Source organism: Spea bombifrons, chromosome 2 (genome assembly GCF_027358695.1).
Source record: "Spea bombifrons isolate aSpeBom1 chromosome 2, aSpeBom1.2.pri, whole genome shotgun sequence".
Classification (NCBI taxonomy): domain Eukaryota; kingdom Metazoa; phylum Chordata; class Amphibia; order Anura; family Pelobatidae; genus Spea; species Spea bombifrons.
Window position 1 is genome coordinate 7,377,384 of NC_071088.1, and position 19,982 is coordinate 7,397,365.

Here is a 19,982-nt window from a genome sequence, read left to right on the forward strand (position 1 = left end):
AGCTGTGTGTATGTGTTAGTGTACAGCTGCCTCTGATCATCATTATACCCCCAACCTCTTAATTAATACCCAACCTCAATCATTATCCCTGAATTACTATATTCGTATACTCCATCATCATATTCCTCCCCACCACGGTGTGTGTATATATTGAAGTGTATGGTGTTAGAGTCAGTGTGTGCATGGTAGTGTCTGGGTGTTAGAAGAAACAAAGACACAAGTCTGTAGTCGGTGGCATAATTATCTGCCCCTTTACCAGCTGCACAGGGCACTACAGAGGCACAGACACCCAGGTACTCCTGCAGGCTGTCCGTGGCACGTCTCTGATACCCGGAAGGAAGCCACAAGCACTTAACTTTTATGATAAGCATCTGGGTAAAGGTACATGGGGCAATCTATCAATACCAATTTCATTTAATATGTACTATTACATGATAGGAATCGCATAAAAGGAGCAGTGGTTTTATGATGAGGGCCCTGCAGAAGTCGTTTGTTCTTTCACACAAAAAATATATAAAAACATGAATGAAACAAAATTACAAGAATTACTTCCGGGAAGGGTTTTGGGCAATTTAACAACTCGGAGGAATAACCATGCAGATCCTAGGAATAGAAAGTCAAGGTGGCTGCTCCTATGATGTACACATCAGGTGGCCCTATAATACCTTTAGTTTATCATCATCTGTTATGCCGCTCATAGAAGATGCACCCAAGGGTTAAATATCTTGTTATATCAATTAATTCCATGTTAACACCGCAACTCTCTCTAGCCTCAAGTTACTATACTCAGCAACTCTTCAGAAGAAAGACAGCGCATTGTCAGAAAAATGCTATTTTCATAATACTGCAGATCTTACGTCAGCCGAACTTCCCCTTAAAAGTAGTTTCTTGGAAACAACACATTCCACATAGCACATTCCACGCCACATTCCTCCACCCATAGCTTAATCCTCACCTACAAAGAGCAAGTTAAAGAAAGTTTAGTACATTTCACAGAGCGGTTTGTACAATACGGTCCTTCTTATTCACACGGAGAGAGAACTTCTGTCTGCATGCGTCTGGAGAAGGAATACAAATGCATTCAGTTTCTTGAGTTCATGTAGCATTGTTTTGGGACGTATCGATACGGACATGAATGAAATAGAATGAGACGGCTGATCGGACCCATTCGGCACATCTAGCCTGCTCATTATTTCTGCTGTAAAGAATCAAACCTTAATCAGGCCTTGTTCTTGTCTTATAATCAATATAGATTTACACCTAACAGGGTAGGGTTGGCACTTTCTGGCCAGGGGGGCACATAAAGCAAAGTGCCCCCATTAGCCACTTGCCCCCACTTAAGCACTCACGCTTATACATACACACATTAACACACTTACACATATTTACTCTCAAACTAACACACACATGCATACACTTATACTAACACATACACTTACACACTCATGCTAACACTCCACTTAACACACACTTACACATACACTTACTCTAATATACATACATACAAACATACTTACTCCCTCCATAACTCCTTTACTCCTCTCACTCTCTTACTCCCTCCTTTACTCCCTTCCTCATTCCCTTAATCACTTAACCCTTTGCCAGAGCCTTGCTGATATGGTTAATATGTCCCTTTAACAAATATCCTCACCTACACCAACTAATGGAAATGTCTACTGATAATTCTTCTCGGGTCCTCAGACTCCACTGGTCTTCTTTACCGTGATATTTAGAATTAAGTTGTAGTGAAGTAGTCTGAGAGTTTAGCCGTCAAGTATCCCAAAACTTGTTTCCGAGACATGAAATCACCACAAGACAGCACAATTAGAGAAATACCAGGTTATGCAACAGCTGAAATGTATTAAAATATATATTAAAAAAAAAAAAAACAGCAGCTGATGAATAATTTGTGGATGAACGTGTGGTTATTGTCAAATGCGTATGTTGAAAAGAAAGATAACCTTGCCAGAAGGAAAATGAAAAACAAAAATATATTAAGTCAAGTAATGGTAACACTGGAGCAACTAATCGCAGCTGCCGAAGACGCTTCCGACATGTCAGCCTTAGTGTCTGCCAAATATTTTCACGATAGACACCTGTGGGAGAATCTCTGAAGGAGGCTTGAAGGCCAGAAGATCATTCCACTGAAGACCTAAAGCTGCAGCTTCTACTGAATGTCAACCAAGAGTCGGTGCTGGATTACGTTCATGCGCCAGCAGCTGGAAACTTTGATTATGGAACTATACAGAGAAAAAATGGTAAAGCTATTAAAATATTAGTAATGGGGCACAGGGAGCCCCTTGAATTAGTAATGGGGCAAGTAGACATACACCATTGGCAGCTTGTAGCCGTGCTTGTATATAAATACATAGTACCCAAGAGGAGCACCAACATGTGTTGACCTACAGGACCATTTCAATTCGGGATGAGGTGGGACACGGGGGCAGTTGCCCCCAGGGCCGGTCCAAAATTCTTCAAACAGGGCCATTCTTGGGTGTTTACATCGCCCAGCTAGACTTATGGAGTCAAAAGCATCGCAGTAAAGCTTTGGATAGGAGAAAAAAGGCACCAGCCCAGCGGGCATCTACCAGACAGGCTTGAAGTTTGATAACAAATGAAGAGTGGCATGACTACCTGCAAGCAGAAATATGACATCTTGCATATCGTAACGCTGAGAGGGCTCCATCGTCTTCTTTTCACATATTCACCCAGTTTTAATGAACATACTGAACGACCTTCACTGATAACACACAGTTGTATTTCATTCTCGATGTGTTCACTCCTGCGTACAGTTAATCGGAAGAGATATGTTTTTTTTTGTGGTGTTATCAGCATTTGTAAAAAGAAAGAAAAAAAAAGACAAGCTGTCCTGCCAGGTTCCGCAGACTAGTAACGGCTTGAATCTACCTCGTTACATTTCATGCGGTTCTAGACAAGTAAAGACAGGGCGAGCGTACAGACCGTGCCGTACGTGAATGGAAAATTCCCCCGGCTTAAAGGTATATGGAGCTAGAAAACGACACACTGAGTTGCCCTCATCCATGTGTAATTTGCAACTAGGATCTGAAGAAGATACAGATACCTTTCAACGGGCTAAGACAGTCACGGCAAGACTTAATGTCATATAAGCTTTGAAGACCTTAGAAGTCCCATCTTCAAATTGGATATGACTGAAGTCCAACATATGATCGCACCCATGATAGTCCAACATATGATCGCACCCATGATAGCCCAACAAATGTGAAGCCCAGATTCTAAACAATGTAAAAAGTCTGTGAAATGTCTGGCTTATAGTCATGACCGTTTCGCGCAAAATAAAGTATTTGTACAATTGTCACGGTTTGGAAACTCTCAAGCCCGATTTTGTTTGAGACCGTCAGTATCTTTCAACCAATAGAATTGCAGGAAGATATGGAAGACTGAAGACATTCTAAACCCTTAAAACTAACAAACTGAATATAAAGAAAATGTGAAGTCCTAATAATAATAAAATGGTCCTCGACATCACTGAAACAATGTTTCAAGATAAGTATTTCAAAAAAAGTGTACAATCCATTGAATCATCCCTAATGAAAACGATACATAGAAAATGTGGAGCCCTTAGACAATAAAGTGGTTCCAAACATTAGTCAACGATGAAGCAGAGCTGGAAGATGACCTCATAAGAGTCTAAATCTTCCAGAAAGGCTGTACTGTACAATGTTGACAAGAGGAGAAGTTCTTTAATCTGAGCTTAGATATTCAGATTTTGGGTAAGAGTGTAGCTCTGGTTTATGCATTCATTTTCCCTTATTTAGATGTGAGATTGTCGTTTATTTAATACAATATACCTACAATGACATAGACTGAAAGGGTCTCCACATACTTTTGGTTAAATGGTATATGCAAAAATGTGAAAATAAAGAAAATTGGTTGGCAGGATGCTAGGGGAGAAAAAATGTGTGTGGGGGGGGAGAGAAACGGAGGAAAATAGGAAAGTGAAATGGGAAAAAGAGCTTGGGGAACAGGCTGGGGTAAAAAAGAAAAAGACACTTATAACTACAGGTGTGGGCAGTAGTGTTCAGCTAGTATTAACTGGAATGAAATGCTACTGAAAAAGGCCGGGACTGGCCAGCTGGCACGGCGGGTAAATGCCTGGATGGCTGCTGGCCAACCTTGCCACATTCTCACCCTACAGTGTGGGACCTCTGGCTGGATATGCCTGGCCACGCGAAACGTAAGAATAAAAACAAAAAGTGCAGCAGGGCATATCTAGCCATCAGCCGCACTTATGTCATCAGGAGGCCGCTAGCCTGCCCCTGCTACTGAGCATGTGCAAGAAGTGTACATACAAATGCTTCCTGGTTTCAGTAGAGGCAGCTGGGGGGAGGAGTTAAATCAGACATAAGTCTATTTTTCTAACTCGGAAGGCATTGGAGTCAATACAAAATCCACATTAAACATTAATTCAACATGAAAATAGGGCTGGAATGGATTTTTTAACTAAACCATGCCTTTTCAGGAAAATAAAGAATGTGCCACTTTAAATTATACTAATATTTAATGAAACGGCCCTAAAAAAAATCATTAGAAGAGAGCGTTCCCAGCATTGGAGTTACAGCTACTGGAAGACTAGAGGCTCTATATCCCAGACACATGTATATTCCGCATAATAATAAATTTGCAAAGACGGGAATCTTGCTTTTGATGCTTTTTTCTTAAATCTGAGAAATAAATATGTAATTCTAGAAATAATTTTGAGTTTCATAGTGATTCTTTTATTGAGTGTATTTCATTTTCTTGATATTTCAGTAACTTCCTACTGTGCTCCGGACTACTACGGTACGTCAGCAATTCCAATGAAACGAAGCAAAATAAGTTTAACGATAATTTAATAAGCCACGGGATGCTAGATCACAAGATAGTTGGAGCAAAAACTCTGTTGCATTTGATCTTTCTAAAACACGGAGTTCAATTTTTAATTAAACTATTAGGTACAGGGGTATAGTTTTCATGGGAGATTGATTTAGGATTTGAGATTCCAAAAAAAGTCTAGTTTCGGATGGCCCTCATATAACAGTGAATTTTTTTCATAGGAACTGGTGGTATTTCACTTAGACGGCAGGCAACGTCTTTGGGTCTAGGAGATGATGAGCAGAGGCGTTGGGGATGCACCCCCAAGCCATTGGAGCCACGCTTCCATTGAACCCTATGTGGACTCTTCTGTGCCAATGGCACACTATGGAACAGCTTGGGTGTACGATACATTTAATATAGAGAGAATTACACAATATTGGTATACAGCACTGTTAGAGGTTTTAGGCAGGTTTTGGAAAAAATTTACATGTTAATAGTTTATTTTTATCATTTAAGAAAACGTAAAGCGAGTGAAGAGAAGAAAAACCTAAATCAAAACAATATTAGGTGTAATCACACTGACTTCAAAACATCACTTTTTCTAGGTAGACTCGCACAATGTCAGGGATTTTGTAGGCATATATAGTTTGGTTTAATTGTTTAATCATCCACCTAACGGGTGATAATGATCACCAATTTAATATGTAGGTTGAAAGACAATCATTAACCGAAACAAACTGTGTAGGAGGAATAAAAGGTGAGGTTGCTGAAGACAGTTTAATGTGAAAAGTCATACAGCGTGGCAAGACTGAGCACAGCAACAACACACAAGGCAGACAAGGGTTTACAGATAGCCAAGCTCTATTGAAGAAACGCTAAGAAACTGGCAATGCAGAGGAACGTGGACGCAGTGGTCAGACTGTGGGCAAACCCGGAGCGTTCCCAGGTATGCTCATGATGTTATGGGGCACACCGGTCACATTTCGCGAGCATATCCAAAAGTTCGTAAGCCGAAACCCCTTTTATGGTACGATGACTACCTTTTATTCGGTCTAATGTGTCATGCTTTCGTCGATGAGCAGTATATCAATCTAAAATGTTTGGCACCACACACGCTCCTCTGTATGGATACAATGTGGCGGGGCTGCCAATCTTTGATAACCACAGCAGAACCCAAATATCAGACTTGATGAAGACAACTCCTACTATTACTCTTCCTCAATGTGCATGCAGCGTCCACGGACCATTACATCTAGGTCTATACTTCATCTTGTGACCTCTACCTTTCGCTGCTGCAAGTTCCATTTAACCCAAGTGCCGATTCTTCCAAAATTATACTAGCCATGTTTCAGGTAATTGGTGCCTCTCTGCAACGGGGCTGCAAACAGTTAAGAGATCTACATATCGTGTCTGAAGTTAGACAGGAACGTATATAAAACTACTGCTCGATGTATAGTCCAGAAAGTTAAACACATGCACTATAAATTTAACAAGAAAACAATTCAAAAAAATTAAATAAAAAAAAAACACTAGATTTGCTTTGGTCAGAAGATATTTTAATCATAAATTTGATTCATTTGTTTAGAATATGAACTCATTTACTTTATACAGAAATATAGGCTTAAAATGTACAAGGCACTTTCTTGAAACAAAATAAAAAATTTCAAACACCATTTTTGCAGTTAAAATAGCTGCTACAGACATTCCTCCTAGACCATGCAGAGGAGGTTTATATTTAAAAATTACAAAGTCTATATAAAAATCAAAACTGCAATAATAATAATAAAAAAAAAAAAAAAACATTTTTGAACCAGACTATATACACATCCTTGCAAAAAAAATAAAAAAAAAATAAAAGTGTACGAAGATGTGAGATATTCTAAACAAATTCTGTCCAAGAGGGGAATTGCTCTTAAAAATGCATTTTTTTTTTCACTTTTTTTTTATTTTTTTTAGATGACTTGGTTAATGAAAATCTAAAAAAAAAAAAAATACATTTTTTTTTGATAATTTTCATTAACCAAGTCATGTTCTATTCATTAACTTTCACACCCTGAGACATGGTATAACTTTAAATATTAAGGGCTACAAGACGGAGCACCTAATGGCCAAAACATTAGCATTTAGAAATATATACAAAATGTACACATCCCTTATGGAATAAAATAATTAAATATGGAAAAACAAAAATCCCAATGATTTATTTACAACTTGAAATGATTAGATTAAAGTTAGAAGCCCAACTTATTTTCCATTTAAAAAAAAATTTTTAAAAAAATTGTGCATACAAAACAAGAAAAGTGCAGTCCTAATTAAAACACCTTTGGGGGGGGGTAGCAAAAGGTCAGCTCAATAACTTTCTATGAGGTCACAGAAAATACAGCAAACGGCACCTCGCTCCCGACCTTCCTTTATAATTTATAATGTGTCCTATGTATACCTGGGACAGTCAAAGAGTTTCATTATTTGGGGGATCCGATTGGTCCCCGCTACAGTTGTTTTAGAACTTTGCCCCAGAATTCCTCTTTAGAAAAACGAACGGTCTACAGAATTCTAAGAAAACAGAATTGCTTATCTTATTTTGCTTCCACCTTAACTAACTTTTCTTTGGTTAAGCAAAGACACAATTGTTCCCTTTTTTTTGTTTAATAACCATGCAGTCCTTCTAATATGTGCAATTATCTTGAAGTTAGGACTGTGTTCCAACTAAAGACTTCCATCGAGCCCCAACACCGGGCGGCAGGACAAGAGAAGAAAGTTCCTCTGGAAAATAAGATGTGCGTCCTGTTCACGCGACTTCGGACGCCTCAAAAGAGGTTGGAGGTCACGAATGGCCCATCAACACTGGCCAAACGTGGCCATTTTCACAGTACAGTTGTGCATTTCTTTCACATAAAATGTTTGGCTCATAACGAGTCTCATTCATCGTTGTCTGGTTGCACACCAAGCATGGCATGTAGATCCTCTGCTGTGTAGCCCAGAAGATTGTGAAGGTCACACACGAACCGGTACACGTATCTCTTGCCGGAGGTTTTGTGGATAATGTTCTTATCGTAGTAATATCTCAGTCCACGGCTCAGCTTCTCGTAGTTCATTTTGGGTTTATTTTTCCTTTTACCCCAACGACGGGCAACCTGGAAAATCATAAAACAGGCAAGTTAAAAAAAATAAAAAAATAAAAAGATGTAAAAATAAATAAATAATAATAAAAAAAAAAACGAACAAATGGCCAATATTGGCAAATGTGACTTTTTATGGCACATTAGATAATCTGAGCTTTTAATTGTTGGTGTTAAAATCTCTATGCAGTGGCCAAAAAGGGAATAATTGATTATATGCATACCTCATCAGGGTCAGTAAGTTTAAACTCCCATCCATCGCCCGTCCAGCTGATAAATGGTTGACAGGACTTATCCGTTAATAATTCCAGTAAAAACTGCCATAGCTGAATAGGTCCGCTGCCTATAAAAACAAAGGACAGAAGGTTACTTATTAAAAATTGAAAAAAAAATATATTTTTTTAATATATATTCAAACTCAACTTCAAGACAGAGTAAAATTGATGTTTATTGTATTGTTAATAGGGGGTTTACGGTAAAACTGGAATATAAATACCATTCGTTAGATCTTTGAATGTCTTAAAGATAAGTGAGTGGGTGGAGAGAAGAAATGATGACTACTACGTATAGAAATGTTCCCATATCTCACCTGTAAAGCCAGCGAGAACAGCTGCCGGTATAACTGGTTTCCCCTGTTCCATTGGCTCGTTTCTGTCTTGAATGTAATCTTTGAAGGACATGGTCGGCTTATTAACACAGAACGCCTGGCTGCCGTCTTCTTCAAAGCTGTCGTAAGAAGGCACGCGTTGCATGTCTACCAGCGACGACTGGCTGGTCCAAGACTGCAGCAAGGAATCGGTGCTTTCAAAGCTCTCCGCACCGCTGTCTGTTGAATCGTGGTCAATGGATTTTCCTAGAGAATAATAAGCGAGATGTTAGTTTTTCTCATAGAATAAAATAAGTTTACAAAAAAAAAAAAAAAAAGCAGCAACCTACCAGAATTTAATGAGTTCAAGAGAACATTGAGGCCGTTGTTTCGGAAGTCATGGTTAACAGAGGCATAGTTTGCTCCCATGGACTTTAAGCAAGGGTATGGCTGGAACTCCTGCTTGGCATTGGGAATATTTGGTCCAGTAGACGCCTGGCACATTTCATTGTACATCGTTGCTTTGGGGTAGCTGTTCACCTGTGATCCATATTGCAAAGGATCTAAATTGAAATCTAGAAGAGAAGATGGCAATGTCAGACCCCATAGCTCAATTTCAAAATTCCATTTTCTAACCCAAAAGGCGCTCGATTTCCATGGGACAAAATTTACAATATCTGAAAGGAGAAATCAGGAAACGAAATACAACAACAGCTACTTACATAGAGAGTCTGTGGTGTTTATCCATTGAGAAAAAGAACTGTTTTGGGAGTTGTCAGAATAATGGTCGTGTACCTTTTCTTGATGCTCTATAAAATAAGATAAAAACACATTGGCATGTAAAAAAAAAAAAAAAAAAAAAAAAAAAAAAAAAAATTGCATTCCGGCAGGGAGTATATATCTATATCTTTAATTCATATTATCGGGAACAAGTATGGTAAAGATTCGTGCCATTCCTTAATGTAATTGCTCCGGCTTTCCAAATCCAAAATTACCTTTCATCATCTGATCCAGATGTTCCCATAGAATATCACCCACGAAATCTGGAGCCAATTCTAGAAACTGTTCTTTTCCAAGATTGCACAAGTTCCCGCCAGTCATGACAAACTTCTGAAAATTGACGTTCTCCAAAGAGAACTCCTTAACGGCCCACATCAGCCACTGACACACTTGGTTTTGATTCCAAAGCCATGGATCTACATAGAACAGAACACTTACAGATTATCATTTCATAAACACCAAAAGTGAATAATGCATCTGAAGCCAGCCCTTGATCGAAGAGAACTATCCCAAGCAAAAAACGAAAAACCACCATGAATACTTCTATTCCCATAATCCTACAACAAGCCTCAATCTGTAGTCCTTTTTTCCGGCGTTCTTATTATACAGCCAAAAAGTTACACATTAGATAAGTAATGCCGAAACAAAATAGCTTCTTGTTCTTTATAGAATGCATTTCGGGTGACTAACGTTCGGGAAAGTTTCATAAATGAAAAGTCCCTTTTAACGTTTTGTTTTAAGTCTAAATTAATTCATAGTGAAGCTGCCTACAGCTTCTGGAATGTCATAAGTGTCCATTTCTGTTCTACTGTAAATTAGACTTTTGTAAATTATTATTTTTTTAAAAAAAAATTAAAAAAAATAAATAATAATAAAAAAAATAAAAAATAAAAAAATGTATTGCCACCGGAGTGATGAGGACTCGTGATTGGTTTCATCCGTTCCACTACTACCGCCAGCGTACATATTTAAATCAGAGTGAATTTAAAACGGACTTACTGGTGGGAATTCCTAGTCTCCGCTGCTCCTTCTTGAATCCGTTAAAAGTGGCTTTCAACGCCTGGCTCATCACGGCTTTGCTGCACGGCGTTAGAAGCGGAAACTCACAGCTGTTGGAATCTGAAAACACAATCATAGGATAGCGGGAGTCAGAAATAAGGTGGACACCGGTGCTTGGGGCTACAAGTATGCATTGGCCTTGGAGGCTTGGATCAGATAGTCCATAAGGTGGCCATGGCACATGCGCAGAGAACAACTGTTTCTATATATTGTAGGATGTATAAATTGGAAGGATGGGGAGGGATTAGGATCTCCTTCCAGTTATTTGGCATGCCTACAAAGTACCCCGGTGTTGGGGGCAGCATTTATATGCAACAATAGGTTATTGAAGATGGGGTTTTTTTAATACTCGTTAGTCCAAAATGACGGTGGTCGATATCCAAGTCTTTATCAGCTATTAACGTCGCAATCACGTGTACGGGGAGTTCACATAAATATCCATAATTATTTCAAGAAAATACTAGTAACAATAAGCGGTCAGCAGAAAAAAATAAAATAAATAAAAATAAAAAACACCATTTACCATGGGGTAGAGAGTCCAGCCCTGTGGGTACAGCCTGTTCATCTTCATACGCGGAAAATAACCCAGTGTAGACCGAGGCAGAAAGGTTTACATTGTCAAAAGCCAACTGGCGCTAGAAGAGTGGAAAGTCAGAAAAAAGTCAGATTTTATTGATCATTTTTAAAAACGTTGAACAAAAAACACCGTTATTTAAAAAAAAATATTTAAAGAAAAAAAAATAAAAAAGTTATCCATTATATTTTCACGGTGCAAGCGTGGGATAAAATTAGGAAGAATATCAGTTTTTTTCCCTATTATATACACAGAAAATGGACCCGTCGCAGTAAACGTGGATTCCGACACAAATAAAAGACGTTTCCACAAGACTATAATTAAAACTTCCTCACAAAAAGAAAATCATGTCGGAGGCGATTACTTTTACGACGACACCCCAGCGATTTATGTAGAGAGATGCGGGTTTAATGCATTCCTGCTGCACGGATCACACTGTGTGGGACTCGTTAAGGGCAGGTGAACACGGCACCATTCATTAGCCATAAATTATATTGGGGCTTACTAAAAATAAAGCACATGCAACCACATTATTATATCATTAATTCAAGGCGGCCACACCTAGAAAGGAAATAGAATAACTCCCGTCAGCATAGGCTGCCGATAACTCAAGGGAGAACATTGTGGAGAAATAAAAACAAAAACACACACATACACTAACACACACTAACACCAACATTACGTTAAAATTCCAGATTTAAAGTACACGAAGGCCATAAATAATTCAGAAACCTGATGTCTAGACCTTAGCCGAGAGTCACATGCAATTAAGACACACAAAGAAGTGACTCAGCTGCTATCTCAAACATCACAGTGGTCCCACCTCAGTGCCCCCTCCTTTGAATGGCTGCGTGTAAATATTTGGGGTAGATTCGGTGATAAGGAACAATGAGACCTGCAAAGCTATACAATCGGTTTTAAGCCAGAAGTGTGTTTGCCTAACACAGGAAAAAAAAACCCAGGGATCACACAAAACCTTTGTGTACAGAAAGTCAGTGCTCTTTAAAAAAGACAAGGGTGCCATTTAAGCCTCTTAACCCATAAGTGACCGCACACGTCAAAAGTTAGAGAAAAGTTCTGTATCGTTAAAGGCATGGCTTTAACCAATCAAAGCTGGGCATTTGTTAACCGCTTATTGTAACACATATTTGACCTATACAGCAGCAACGATGATTGGAGCAAACGATAGGTCATCTGGGATACTTTGTGGGTCTATGTGTAATATCATCAATTATTAATATATATTTTTTTTTTTCTGCAGTCTGCCAGGACAAGAACAAAATTCTAACTTTTTTAACGTATGGAAGTATTATTCATCAAAGCAATTTAGGATTTTTGTTCTTTTAGTCTATTGGTATCATTGTGAAGAAGGCGTCTGGTGATAACATGCAGTTTTTTTCTTTTATTCATAGAGCTCAAAACAATAGCGACTAGAGTGAATATTCTCTTTAAAGCCAAAAACCACAATACTCATATTTTGATATGTAAATGAAATATATTACAATTCAAATTTTTTTTTTTTTTAATGTAAATCTTGCCAGACAAGAAAAAAAAAAAAAAAAAAAATATATATATATATATATATATATATATATATATATATATATATATATATATATATATATATATATATATATATATATATATATATATATATATATATATATATATATATATATATATATATATTTATAAATATATAAATAAGAGTAGCAGATGGGAATATTACCTTAAGCATTCCTCTGTGCATGTTATAAACCGGTGCAACTTGGTCCATGTTTCTGATGCCAAATTCTGTCATTATTTCTGAAAAAGACAAAGTACAATTAGTTAAAACATTCTTTTTTTTCCTCCCCTGGGGTGTATAGGATGTTTTCAATACATATGCATTCCCACAGGAATGTGCCTTTAACTTTGCAGGGGGTGGGGAAGGGGGGTAATTTGTACAATTTCTCAGCACATGACTCATTCCACCCCGCGCATGTGAAAAGCGGCCCGCCAGAGGGCCGGGACCGTCCTTTGATGTCATTTAGGCCATAAACACAGCTCTGCTGTCAGATACCTGTTCCCGGGCCAATATTTACACATACGGTTTCACGAGGCGATGTACGGCCCGCAGCATTCAACGTGCGGTGTTATAGCTTTCAGGTTTTGTTACGGAAATAAGATTCCCTGGACAGACGGACGGACGCGGGGAACGGGCGAGACTCGATTCCTAAACAACCTTATTACGTTTCAAACTCACATTTATGAAAGCGACAGATGCGGATATGCAGAAACAGGCCGCTATATAGCCACAGCTGACACCCATCATCCCCAGGAAGGATAATTAGCATAGCAGTCAATTTGTTGAGAAGTTATTTGTTCCTTACAATAGCATGAGCAAAACCAGACGCAGGAAGAGAATTTGTGGATTTCATGGCAAAGCAGAATTTTAGAAGTTATAATGGAGCCAAAATTGTGTGTGTGTGTGTGTGTGTGTGTGTGTGTGTGTGTGTATGTATGTATATATATATATGTATATATATATATATATATATATATATATATATATATATATATATATATATATATATATATATATATATATATATATATATGTGTGTGTATCAAAAGGGATTGGGGGTGTTAGGCCAAATACAGCTACAAAAAACATCCCTAGGAAGGGGCAGCTTGCCCTCTGAGGATGCCCTGTGCCTCGGGGGTCAGGAAACCAGGGCTGTAAAGAGTCCTCAGTAATTACATAAAAAAAATCCTTATTGCATTTACTGCAAGGCAACACAAATTAACCCTTATGCCCCCATACTAGGAAAGCACAGGCCTCACACACGAGCGGTTAACGTCTCCATTGACAGAAGCCTTAAAGTGGGCTGTTGCTCAGTAACAAGCTTAGGGCCTTTTGGTAAGCAAAAAAAAACAAGGTTAACGTAAAAAAAACCCCCCAAACTCAATAGCATTTAACCCTTTCCGTGCCGGTAAAATAGATTCCCACAATACGAGAACCTATTTTAAAAATCCCTTTTCTGGTTCTAGATACAACTTTCTTAAATCTTTTAATTCCAAAAATTTGCAGGGACTCCCATCGCACTTGGCAACTAGAATTTTTTTTGTTTTTTTGTTTTTGGCATTCCTGTCAGGATACTTCCACCTATTCTGACATCATGAGTAGTGCCAACTAATCCTTTTTATGTAATAAGTTTGCCTAGAAAATGCAAAAAAACGAATCCAGGTAATACCGTAACACACTATAACACACTATAACACACTATAACACACTATAACACACACTCACGGGAGAGCGGAGACAATAAATGAGCCAAGAGCCCAAAACAATTCAACGAAGACGGTGCGAGTTTAAGTTGGAGGGAACGTTAGCCGGTAACACCAGTCTGGTTGTGCATTTTGACAAAAAGTCTCATCGGGACTCGCTCCCGGTTATTTTTATGGCTAACACAGAACCGCTTTCCTTTTCAAACATGGGCCGTGTCATTCTAAGCGTGCCCAGGAAAATTCTAAGGGATTGTACATCGCTACAGACTAAGATGGCGAGATATATATAAATAAAATATCCAATGTCACCAAAAAGAACAAAATAAGCACAACTCGTCCAGATACACAGATTTAGGAGGCCAAACAGGCTTTTGATTTTAGGTTTTGCTGGCGGAACAATCAAAACACACGGGCAGCGCCACAGGCGGGATGGATGCGGCGTTGCTCAAGTCCTGTTTGGTAACCTGAGCTATACGGAGATTAAGGACTTTGCACAGAGTGATGAAACCAGACTCACACCTGTGTGTATTGAGGTCAGACGGCAGACAAACAGCCACCACACCTTATTGCCACGTGACCCACGGAGAACACACAACACGGCCTGCATTCCACCGACACGCTTACGCTAGCACGCAGATAGGAATATTAATGTATTTACTCTGGGAGTAAATACACAAAACTAGACAAGACTCTCGTTTTAGAGCTTCATACTAAAATACCACAAAAAATTAGATAGATAGGTTTTTTTTTTTTTAAATTAAATTACAAGCTTTTGAGACATTTTGGTCAGATTTGTGGCCTGGTCACTAGTCGGTAAGGCTGTTTTGGCTAATAATGATAATATTTGTACAATATTGGACATGTATTTATTTATCCAATGGTTTCATTGATAATGAATATTTTTTTCAACTCCCCTCCCCCACCCTCTTCTCTTTAGATGGTTGACCACAGTACAGAGCACAACATTTTAAGCCAAACAATAAAAATCACACCTTTTAACTTCAGCGTAAATTTACATTTCAACAGAAAATGCAAGAACACCTTTTTTGCATATTTTCAGTGTTTTCACTGTCATAAATAGCCTAAAACGCATTCTACAAAAGAAACTAAACCTGGTATCCTCAGATATTATGTACAATGAGATGCCGTTCATATGCAAGAGTATTGATTGTTTAAAGTATGATTGCGATTATAATGCACATTAGTAACTTTAAGGTGCGGGAATGGAGCGTAAGCTCAGATGAGGCTACTGCGAATGAATAACGGAGGCTCCTAGTAGCACCGAATGGCAAACGTCGCCTTTGATTTGTAAAGTTCCAGGTAAAACTAGCTATTTAAATGGAAATTTGCAGCGATACCCAGTAAATGTGGAAGCGTCTTTCAGGCTTCCTGTACATTCAGAAAAGCCTCGGCTAACCCCAGGACATCTGCATTATGTTAGCCTACTGTCAGCATCAACACAATACCAATGTCAAAACCACAGACACCACCGCTGATATTATCAACCTCCAGAAGAATTCATAGATTCAAAAATAAATGAATCCGGGTATTTTGCCTTTGATTTGAGAAGGTAGTAGATTAAGGGACAGCTTCCCAGCAGAAGTGGTAGAGGGTGATGCAGCGAGAACGAAAACATGCATGGGATAGGCATATGGCTCCTGAATCTAAGACAAGGCCGATGACTGACTAAAAAGGTCTTTACAGCAGATTAGATGGTCCGAACGGGTCTGATCTGCCTGACTTTCAAAACCCAGGGGAGGGAGAGACCCAATTCATTTGACATTAACATTACGCATGCCCAGCAACTGAATCAAATTCTGCCTTTCCCTTAAAAATTCAAAGGGCTGTCCAATTTTTCTCCTGCTGTAAACCATAATCAGTCGTTGGTCTCGTCTTAGATTCAGGAGCCATATGTCTATCCCATACATGTTTAAATTCTCTTACTGTATTACCCTCTACCACGTCTGCTGGAAGACTGTTCCATTTATCTACCACCCTCCCTTTAAAATAAAACTTCCTTACATGCCATCTAAGCCTCCGACCCTCTGGTATTAGATGATGGCTGCTTGATCTGTACAATATGAAACAGTTACAATGTGAACAGTCTAGGTTTTCCTTTATAAAAGAGGATATACAGTTTCCATCAACAAAAACAAACATGGATTCCCCATTATACCTTAACCCCTTCAGAGCCAACGTGGCCATTCCATAAGTCCTCTGGTCCTTAATACTCAATGGGCTTTCTATACATCAGGCTTCCGATAGCCGTAACACATTAACGTAAATTATTTTTAGACGATGGGCCGGCGTATTGTAAATGTAATTAGGAACTTTGGGGATTGACAAGGATTTAGCCAAATAAGCACACGCCTGCAGTAAACTGAAGCTTTGATAGCCATTCATTTATTCTACAAACATGCCACCTCTGGCCACACGGCATGACTAAGCCGCCAAGGCCAAAATAAAAAATTAATAAGAATAATAATATGTGGGTGGCAGGAATTCACAGAACAGGTATTACAAGGTCCACGAAACATATCACGTGTAAGAAGAAGTCTTAAAACATGTCCTTCTGAATACATGGTGAGCAGGCAAAGGAGAAAAAAAAAAATATATATATATATATATATATATATATTTATATATTATTAATATATTAAATTCAGTTATACATCTACTCTAGTCATCACATAGAAGTGCAGGTAAGGAAACACCCCCACACCCCCCAATTAATGACAAGAATGTAAAGGCAGATGCCCTATAAATTAAAAATCAATAGAGAAATATTGACAAAAAAAAAATGATAGAATGTTCACAGATTCCAGAATCTATTGTAAATCGCACAATGTACAGCAAGGAAGAAGTTATTCTGACCAGGCATGGGGTGATTCGTGTGATTCAATTCCACTTCAGCACATCTCATGGGATTAAAGGCAGCAGCCTCCATCACCCTCTGCAAAACGCTCATCTGGATGAGGATGATGGGAGTCAGAGGCCAATAATAATATGAGGGTGAGATTGGCTTGCTCTGGAGGTTTTGATGGGGGGGGAATAGCATGAAAGTTTAGTATAATGTAATGATTTATGGAAGAGTAGACAGGGGGGAGAGGGTCAGAAATGATTGTAGGGATCACCCACGCAGAAGAAGCGAGAAAGGTCGGCTGTGATCAGCGTGGGGTGTGGGGTACTGAACACGGAGCGCTGTACAAACAAGCTACCGAGACCCATCACCCAGGGTATCTGATCAGCCCCGGGGCACATGATTAACCCCAAACAGATGTGCACCAGAAGCCCTCCCCCGGCATAGAAAAGTTACAAAATATCACTGTTTCGCCTTAAATAAACCCTTTTACTCGTGGTCCACTCAACAGCCACACACACCCATCCGTAAGGGGTTAAACGCTACATTGCTGACAAGGGGAGCACCAAGCGCCCATTTAAAAAGCCAGCGCGGCTGCAAAGGTTAACCCTTAGATCCCCAGCCGATCTTCTAACATAAGAGCATTTCGTGGACTTATCCTTACCTGTTGTGACGGTGTCCTCTCCAAACACAACGCGGATCCTCCCCCCTTCAACACCAAATACTGCCTGTAACAGGCAGATCCACTCCGCAGAAGCTCCAATGGGAAATGAGATTGTATTCCAATAGATCGCAGGATCGTGTAACTCCTTCGGTGCCGGCCGGTGGGCTATAGTCCTCGCGCGCGCACAGCCTGAGTGTATCTGCTCAACGAGGGAAGTCGTGCTGGGAAAGCAGTCCCGAAAGGGGCGGGAGTGTAGTCTCAGGAGGGGGAGGAGCCTCGATCTGCCCTGCCCCCCCCGAACCTAGTAGGTAAGGCACTCACACGGTCACGCGTTCCTCTGGTTCATTTACCCGAATCTCTCAAGGTGTTAAAGCCTCCTGGAGGGGGTATCAGTGCAATCAGCGCTGAGCAGCGGGGATCTCACAAGGAGCTCACTGCGGGGTTCTCACCCGGTTTACAAGGTGACAGAACACATAAAGTGCTCCCGATGATAACACCTGGACAGCCGCACTCTAATACCCCCCCCCCCCCGCATCTACAATGGAAATCGCTGGTTCGTTTAGCACCAGGACAACAATACATCAGAGCGGGCCATAAAAGTTGGGAGTGCAGCAGATAAAGGTGCTGCTGCATGGTGATCACAGTATGTGCCCCCCCCCCCAAATAAATAATCAAAGAGGTTCTTTTAACCTGATGACTTTGGTCTAGTTCTGGCTTTACAGGTATGGATATATTTTCAGGATACATAGAACACCGCAGGGTCCCCCCCCCCCAAATATATTAAGAATATCACATGGAGCAGATTTGGGTTTCTCAATCGGAATCCAGCCCGGTTAATGTCTTTCACCCCATATACTCTCTCTGTGTGCCGGGGAGAGGAAATAATGCATGGATGGGGTTTGAGAATGGAAGATGTGATTATTGATGCAGAGGGACTGGAGAGAAGATATCGGGAACGCTGTCGGATAGATGAATGGAGTGTCCTCCGTAAACCGCGTGAGAAAGGATGTGTTCGTGTCCAGTGGAAAAAATTGAGCGAGCGTCGTAAAAGCTTTCAATTGAGTGATTTTACGATAACTTGCCCAAATATTGTCTGAGTGCTCTGCTGCGGGCAGAATGCCGGGTATATTGGGTTAACTAGGCGTTTGGGATGTTTAAAGGGACACTCCAGTCATCATGTATATTTAAATGCCTATGATTGCTGAGGGGTCCCTTTAAATTTTCATCCTGTACCCCTTGCAAATTTATGGGGTCATTTCACAGAATCCCTCCATATCCATTTGCCCCCCCCGCTACTTTCTGCGCAAGAAATGTGTTCAGCGATATACTTTCCGCCAGTCAACTCCAGCGCTGGTTACTGGGTATGCCAGCTATGGCTCCCCAATGCACCCTGCCCCATCGTAACTACATATTTATCACAAAATACCAAAAAAAATAAAATAGCAGTAACTCTCTATGCCTGCCTTTGTGTAGAATATTTACACTTTCGCGCAGGGATCTCACTAAATCTCTACATTAAAGCCCACTAGGCACTTTTTTTTTCCACCATTTAACTATTACATGGACAAAAAGGGGTTAAATTGAAAAAAAAATGCCCTAGCAAATTCTTTACTGCAATTCGTCATTCTTTGACCAAATCTACATGTAATCCCAAAACATGCCATTTTAAAAATGTTCATTCATTAAAATATAGATTTTTTTTTTTATTGTAGCAGGGTCTTGATAAGCAAAAGCCACCCGCGTAACCCTTTCAGTGCCAGAAGAGAAGAGCGCTGTGAGTTTCACGCTTCCGGCACTTAAAGGGTTGATGGCGAAACCGACAAAATAAAAAAACGCGAGGAACATGTTGTGCTTTGAGATACCGAGCTATGATGTAAGAGCGGTGAAACCCCCAGGAGACGCCGTAACGTTACTCCGTGAAAATACGGCATAAGCAGAGTGGAAGTCATTAGGATCGTATTTCTGGATAAACGAGCTGATTCAGCATGACAAATTTCTGCTTAAAAGGGAAAAGTCACCTGCAAGACCTTTACATAAATCAATACTGCGTACTTTTGCTTTTTCGCATTAATTTTAATAATACAAATCTTCTAGCATTACCTGGCCTTCCACAACCTCACTGAACCATTTAACATCTTATTAATATGATTTATTCAAATATATTTATTTATTTATATATAGTGTGTATATATATATTTATATAAGTATTTATATATATATATATATATATATAT

The 19,982-nt window shown here is 39.5% G+C and overlaps 1 protein-coding gene across 1 annotated transcript; it reads right to left on the reverse strand.

The window, feature by feature from the left end:
- Positions 1 to 7,387: 7,387 nt before the first annotated feature.
- ETS2 (ETS proto-oncogene 2, transcription factor) lies at positions 7,388 to 17,931 on the reverse strand. The gene is made up of 10 exons (XM_053455921.1): positions 17,749 to 17,931; positions 12,684 to 12,760; positions 10,904 to 11,015; positions 10,321 to 10,440; positions 9,537 to 9,737; positions 9,264 to 9,350; positions 8,892 to 9,116; positions 8,545 to 8,808; positions 8,180 to 8,298; positions 7,388 to 7,970 (listed from the first exon to the last, which is right to left on the reverse strand). Exons 2-10 carry the CDS (start codon positions 12,753 to 12,755, stop codon positions 7,755 to 7,757), a joined length of 1,416 nt encoding a protein of 471 aa, XP_053311896.1. The 5' UTR covers positions 12,756 to 12,760; positions 17,749 to 17,931; the 3' UTR covers positions 7,388 to 7,754.
- Between the last annotated feature and the right edge of the window lie 2,051 nt (positions 17,932 to 19,982).